General features: G+C 58.3%; 1 protein-coding gene across 1 annotated transcript; it reads left to right on the top strand.

Moving 5' to 3' along the window:
* The first annotated feature begins 2621 nt into the window (after window positions 1–2621).
* LOC132236415 (ubiquitin-conjugating enzyme E2 R2-like) lies at window positions 2622–3540 on the top strand. Its single transcript, XM_059699576.1, has one exon. The coding sequence runs from the start codon at window positions 2622–2624 to the stop codon at window positions 3342–3344; it is 723 nt and encodes a 240-aa protein (XP_059555559.1). The 3' UTR covers window positions 3345–3540.
* Window positions 3541–7517: the final 3977 nt, after the last annotated feature.

Genomic DNA, 7517 nt, shown 5'->3' on the forward strand with positions numbered 1-7517 from the left:
ACCCATGGAGGCCTCCTGGGCGCCAGGGGCCACTTACCTCTAAGCAGCGGGCGGCCCGTGGGAGGCGTGACCTCCAGCTCCCCGGTGAGGACCTGCCCCGGTCCCAGCTGGTCCCGCGTCTGAGCCCAGGGCTGGAGCCTCGCAGCGCGGCCCGGGCGGGGTGGCACCCACGCCGGCGGCCAGGAAACCCGCGGCGGGGCCAGGGCTCCCCACCGTCACGGCTGCGGGAGAGCCGTCACCGGCGGCGCAGAAGGCCCCTGAGAGCCGGAGCCGGAGCCCGCAGGCCGCCAGCTGGTCGCTGGAACCGTGGCCCAGGGCCCAGAAGGGCTAAGTCCGTCCCACGTAGACCCAGACCCGCGCCTTCCCGAGCGGACGGCGCCGCCGTGCCCCGCGTGGGCTCAACACGTGCCCGGTGAGCAGGCCCAGCACCGGTCGCCATTACAGCCAGATTCGGGGGGACGACCCGACGTTCCGACACCGCTGCTCCACCAGGTCGCCTGTCCCCACACGGGTCCAGGGCAAAGCCAGTGGCCGGAGGAAAGGGCCTGGCGGCGAGTCTGGACGGACCGGGCACACACTGCCTGCCACGGGGTCACGAGGTCGTGGATCACGTGGCCACACCCACCACGGGGTCAGGAAGGTCGTGGATCACGTGGCCACGCCCACCACGGGGTCAGGAAGGTCGTGGATCACGTGGCCACGCCCACCACGGGGTCAGGAAGGTGGTGGATATGGGTGAGCAGCATGAACACGCTTAACAAACATCAGCTGTTACTGCTCAGAAAGCCCTGCTGCTGACCAAGCTCTGACCGGAGCGGAGAAGGACCCCGGGACAGTCATGTGACACAGAGGCTGTAAATAGTGTCTCTGTCTTCAAATCTGAAGGAAAATCAAGATGACGTTTTTGTTTCTCTCGTGTGATTTGTTTTGGCCGCCAGCTGTGTCCTGTGGGGAACACTTCACAGAGGCTCCGGCCGATCCATCCAGGAACGAGCCCTGAGCGGCGAGTGGCTCCACAGGCCCGCCTGAGGCTGCGTTCACTGGCTGGTGAAGACGCGGCCACCACGCTCAGTGCGGATCGCTCGGAGCTGGTTTGCTCCCTTTTGCACCGATGGGAGCACAGAGCCTGCGCACTGGCCTCGCGCCGTCTCCTGGCAACAGCCTGTGCTGACGCTGGAATTCCCGCGGGTGGTAGCACGATTGGGCTGTGGTCACATGGGCCTCGTCCCGCAGTGAGTTTCACCTGCCCCCAAGCAGCTGCCAAGCGTGGGGAGGACCAGATGTGTTTAGTGATCATTTCACCGGTCAGTGCCATCGACCCTCTGGTCTGGGTCATTTGTCACAGAAAACCCAGTTAGTTTCCCCCATAAATGAAGTTGATGACTCGGCAAAAATGCAGCGTTGTCCGGAACTGAGGTGAACATGGGGCGAGAAGAGGGCCTCCCGGGTGAAGTGCAGAGAGGAAAGGAGAGATGACGACTGGGACGGCCAGAGGAGGGTCCATGGTGAGGCCCACAGTGAAGGTGCTGGGGGAGCACCCTCCGGGCAGCCGAAGATGCTGACCAGACCCCAGCCTCCCGTCCACGCATCTCCATGCGTGCAGTCTAACATGCCGGGAGCCGGTCCATCCTTGCTGCTTGACACAGTCGCTGCAAGGAAGAAACATCTGCACAGCATGTGTTCCAAGGGACCTGGGGTATATGGCATCCTGTTCTTAATATGTTTGCTCCCCTTAGCGCTGTGTGTTCTAACCAAGGTCACCTCCCCGAGAAAGGTTGTTTCCCCAGGTAGGGATTTTCCCCTGAAGTTAGGGAGGGGATAAAACCCCTTAACTAAGTGCCAGGTGGGTAGTTAATCACTTTAACTACGAACAATCATGCTTAAGCTACATAATCTTTACTCCCTGGAATGGAGATAAGAAACGCCCTAACCTTTGGAATAGAAATTGACAGGATTAAAATCAACTGGTATAAATACAGATGTAACAAGACAGTAAAACACAGAACCTGGAACCTTCTCCAGAACAGTGTCTTGGGAACTCACCTGGCTGGGGAGACTTCTGGAAGAGACTGCAACCACACATCAAGGCTTGATCCTTGAGCTGACCTCTTCCTATTTTTCCTGCTACGGAAAGCCCTGGATCTGCTCCTTAGGTGAGTGCACCATTGCCCATTTGCACTATTCTAAAGAGAAACAGCGGCCGCGGAGGCCCCAGAGAAGAATGAGAGAGAGCGAGTGAGTGAGTGAGGTGCTCCCGGGCCAGCCTGGCCCCCTCTCCTCACCAGCTCCGGCCCTCCGCCGCCTTTCTCCGCTTCCACCTTTTCTCCTCTCCCCCTCAAGTGAAGGCCCCCTCAAGGGGCGGGGTGGGGGGAGGACCGGGAACGGGACCAGGAGTGAATTCCACTAACTCCTTCACCCTCTCCCCACACCTGGCCCCAGTGTGAGGAGAAGCCGGCCCGGCCCGCGTCGTGTGTGAGGAGCACCCGGGCCAGCCCACGGGCCAGCCCACGGGCCGTCTTGGGCCTGGTGCGGCCCGCTGGGTGTGTGAAGACCGGGGCAGGTGCGGCCCGGCCTGAGGGCGAACCAAGGCGGGGGGCCTGGTCCAGCTCGCTGCCGCCGCAATGGCCTGGAAGCAGATGACCAGCTCGCAGAAGTCCCTGATGCTGGAGCTCAAGTCCCTGCAGGAGGAGCCGGTGGAGGGCTCCCGGATCGCCGTGGTGGATGAGTCCGACCTCTACAACTGGGAGGTGGCCATCTTCGGGCCCCCCAACACCCTCTACGAGGGCGGCTACTTCAAGGCGCGTATTAAGTTTCCTATCGACTATCCATATTCACCACCTACCTTCAGATTCTTGACCAAAATGTGGCACCCCAACATTTATGGGAATGGACATGTATGCATTTCAATTCTTCATCCACCCGTAGACGACCCACAGAGTGGTGAGCTGCCCTCCGAAAGGTGGAATCCCACTCAGAATGTCAGGACCATCCTGTTAAGTGTCATCTCGTTGCTTAATGAGCCCAACACCTTCTCCCCAGCCAATGTGGAGGCTTCAGTTATGTTCAGGAAATGGAGGGACAGTCAAGGAAAAGACAAAGCATATGCTGAAATCATTGGAAAACAGGTTTCAGCCACTAAAGCCGAAGCAGAAAAGGATGGAGTGAAAGTCCCCACGACCCTGGCGGAATATTGCATCGAAACTCAAGTGCCTTCCAATGACAACAGCTCAGATTTGCTTTATGACGACTTGTATGACCTTGACATTGATGATGAAGATGAGGAGGAGGAAGATGCCGACTGTGATGATGATGATGATGATGATTCTGGGAATGAGGAGTCATGACCTGCTCCTTCAAAGCCCCTGTACTGCCCTGCCATCTCAGGCCAATGGTAGGGGAGCAAATGGGGACCTAGCAGTGGCCCCTCAGCAAAAACCTATGACGGGGTGGGGAAAACAAACATGGCTCCTGCTGACTCCCCTTGTGGATCTCAGTTTGCTCCTTTTTATGGACCTCTTAATGGAGGGAAGGTAATTGTGGACAAAAGGGGCCACATGCTGACCAGACAAACTCAGGGAGGCCTGCATGGCCGTCTTACAAACTCAGAGACCGAAACTCACCACCAAGGATGGCCTGAAATTAAACTTTAACTAAAAGCAGTGATGGTGGGCAGTTACGTCCTGGGCCGGTATCTTCACTGACAAGATCAACCTTTACCTTAACTGAGCCTATCTGTCTTTTTGCATCTATGATAACATACCCTTGAAATGTCTGGGTAACTTGTAACTCCCCTTTTTCTGGAGCCCCTGGGGCACAACCAAAAGTGCTGGATCCCAGGACAGATACCACAAATTACTTCTTGTTATGTTCATTGATCCTGCACCCACCTAAGTATGTGTCCATCATTTTACTTTTATCCAATCCCAGGGGTTTCCCTGCTTTGCTTTATCCCTCCTCCTTAATCTGTCACCAATGGATTTCATGTAACCCACCTCCGTCCCTCCTCTGATTGCAAATGTATAAATACGGATGTAACCAGCCATTCTCCGGAGCACTATCTCAATTCGTTGAGGTTCTGCTTCCCGCCCGGCATATGTCCACAGTTTGGCTCAAATAAACTCACAAAAATTCTTAAAAAAAAATAAAAAATAAAACACGGAACCTAGCTATGATGATCAACTGAACGCTTCCTCCGTGTCATTCCTTCTTCGCCGACTCCATCCACACCTTTGGGAACCCCAGGACCTGCTGGGGCTGGACCCCAATACTAACATGTGTTAATACAAGCACAACTGTGTGTCTCCTTCCTTTGCCAAATGTGGAATTCTGCCTACCCAGTAAACCATAGTATCTGTTCATGATAAAACTATAGAGGAGTGGATGGATGGGTGGGTGAATGGATGAGTGAGTGGATGGATGGATGGGTGGGTGGATGGATGGATGGATGGATGGTTAGAAGGATGGGTGGGTGGGTGGATGGATGGGTGGGTAGGTGGATGGATGGATGGTTGGGTGGGTGGGTGGGTGGATGGGTAGGTAGGTGGATGGATGGGTGGATGGGCAGATGGATGGATGGTTGGGTGGGTGGATGGATGGATGGGTGGGTAGGTGGATGGATGGATGGTTGGTTGGATGGATGGGTGGATGGATGGGTGGATGGATGGATGGATGGGTGGGTGGGTGGATGGGCAGATGGATGCTACATGCTCGATGGGTGAATGAACTCGGGGGGGGGCAGCTATAATCTAGTGATCTGGGTGGAGAGGCAGCTTAGGGTGTGATTAAGAGCAAGGCCTGAGGAGCCCCCCTGCCTGTGTCTAAATCCCAGTGCCCAACACCCTCCCCCCATGACCCTGGGGACTCCCTCCCTGCTCAGACTTCTGACATATAAAACATGAGTGGGAACAGGACTGTGGTGAGGATGCCATGAGCTAATCCATCGAAGGCACTGGGAACAGTGTCTGCCATATATTCACGACGGCCACCAGTCATTGTGACTGAGAGGCAGAGCCGGGCAGGGCGATCTGTGAGCGCCCATTCAGGGGACAGCCCACCCAGACTCTGGACAGAGGGCTGGGGAGCCCGCCTGGAGCCAAGAGTTTTCATAGTTTCACAATCACTGCTCGCCTTTGACCTCGGCACCCCAGGCTGCCCGGAAGCCTGCAGAGCGCTGTGCTCCCGGGCGGGCAGTGAATGGGTCCTTAGGACATTCTCCAGCTGCCTCCAGGGGAGGACTGCTCCTCACATGCAAGGCTCTCCGCGCTCACAGCTCCCTGGTGCCTCCCTCTGCCCTCGAGGCCGCCCACGGGCCCTGTCTCTGCTGGAAAGCGCAGGAGGACCCTGTCCGAGCCTGAGACGGAGAACGGGCAATGCCACCGTGGAGCTTCCCGACGGGAGGGTCTGTGTTTCTCCTGCCCAGGTGTCTTCGCCTCACCCCTCAGGGGTGACCTCGCATTGCCTCACCTGAGCTCAATCCCTGATGGCCGTGATGCCTTTGCCCCATTTTGCTTCCATTAAAAATGTCTGTGTATTTCCAACCCTCAGCCACCGGCTTCCGCCAGCGGAGACAGCCTGCGCCCTGGGCGAGGTCACCTCTGAGGACACCAGGGGCCTGTGGCTGCCACAAAGGTGGTTGTGAGCACAGGGGCTGAGGTTGGGGCCACAAGAAGGCTCCAGGGTCTTCACAGCCTGGCAGGCCGCCCACGGGACCCGCTCAGAGGAGAGGGACGCCGGCCTGGGCGGGGAGGGGCCCGGGTGCTGAGAAGGCACCCCTAGGGTCGCCCTGGCTCAGCCTGACTGGCTCACGCTGGCACCGGCCAAGCCCCCTGGGCCACAGCACCAGCCACCAAACAGGAGCACCAGCCACCAAACAGGAGCAGATAAGTCGCCCTCTGCGGGTCTCCCCGTGCTGTGCGCTCCCTCCTCCTCCAGAGGGAGCCACCCAGGCGGAGGGAGGGGAGGGCGGTGCGCGATGCGGTCTCACTAGGCGCCTCCCAAAGCCGGTGCTGGGTGTTCGGGTGGATGTTGGAGGAGAGGTCCGGATCCTTCTTCCAAGAACACACAGTCAGTGGCTCTTCGTCGTTCCCAACAACAGGAAGGCAACGGAAACGAACACTCCATTTCTCCCCCCGCAGATGGGCACACCGGCCGCAGGCCAGAGGCACTGGGCTGGGCTGGGAGCAGGGGCTGCACCCGAGGTGGGTGTGGAAGCCACAGCATCGGGGAGGGATCTGTCTGGTCCCCACAGGTGGGGAGACACAGGGACCTGGCCTGCAGCCCCAGCTCGGTAACTCGGTCACACCGGCCACCGGCACAGCGACCTACATGTACCATGGCTCCCGGGGCAGAGCCCGGAGGGCAGAGGGCGGGAGGGCCTGGGTTACTGCGCCCGGGCTGCTGGGACACCAGGCAGCTCTGAGCGAGGGCGAGGGCAAGGGTGAGGGCGAGGGCGAGCTGCGTGCTGCTGTCAAGGTCTTCAGAGCATGAGGCCAAATGAGAAGCAAAATACAGACCTGCAGGGGTGGGGGGAGGACTGTGTCAGCATGGGCTTTTATTTACATAAAGAAACAAAAAATGACACAGCTGATGAGGGAACTGGGTGTGGGACATCTCTAAGATCATGCTGGGCTTTGAACTTCAAGCTAACACCGGCCGGCTGGTGTGGCTCCGTGGATTCAGCATCGATCTGTGAACCAAGAGGTCCTGGGTTTGATTCCCAGTCAGAGCACATGCCTGGGTTGTGGACTCGATCCCCAGTAGGGGGCGTGCAGGAGGCAGCCCATCAATGAGTCTCTCTCATCATTGCTGTTTCTATCTCTCTCTCCCTTCCTCTCTGAAATCCATAAAATATATATATGGCTATCATCCGGCTCATCAGAAAGTTAAAGCCTCGGTAACAGCTTGAGATTCAGGTCAGTGTTTCGCGCATCTCTGTCTCCCCTCCCCCTTCTCCATGGCACCCTCCCCCTCCCCCTTCTCAATGGCACCCTCCCCCTCCTCCGTGGCATCCTTTGAAGCCCAGCTCCGATGCCAGCTCCACCCAACGCCCCGCCAGCTGTCATCACTGCCTCCGTGCGTCTCCATAACGCACGTCTGTACGTTTATTAAAGCATTTATTTCGCTCAGCCTTCCACAATAGTCATTAACCTGCCTGTCTCCCCAGATGACAGATTCCCGAGGGACAGAGTTCATCACAGCTGTGGGGACCCTGGCTGAGGAGGGAGTAATTAGGGGACCCCTGAGAGGGCTCCGCCCGCGAGGTGGCTGGGGTTCTCTCGGGACTGAGCTGGGAGCGGGACCTGCGGGAACAGGTGCCCGTCTCTGGGTTGACCGTGGGATGCCTCGGGCGGGCCAGGCTCCCTCTTCCTGCTTCAGGCTGTGGGGTGGCAGAAGGCGGAGTGGGGCGGCTGGCTATCTGGTGGCCTGTGTTCCGGGTCCAGGAGAGGCCCAGGTGGTCACAGTGCTCCTGGGTCGGGCCTGTCCGCTGCGTGGGGACAGCGCCTGTGAGCAGTGGGGAC

Source organism: Myotis daubentonii, chromosome 6 (genome assembly GCF_963259705.1).
Source record: "Myotis daubentonii chromosome 6, mMyoDau2.1, whole genome shotgun sequence".
Classification (NCBI taxonomy): domain Eukaryota; kingdom Metazoa; phylum Chordata; class Mammalia; order Chiroptera; family Vespertilionidae; genus Myotis; species Myotis daubentonii.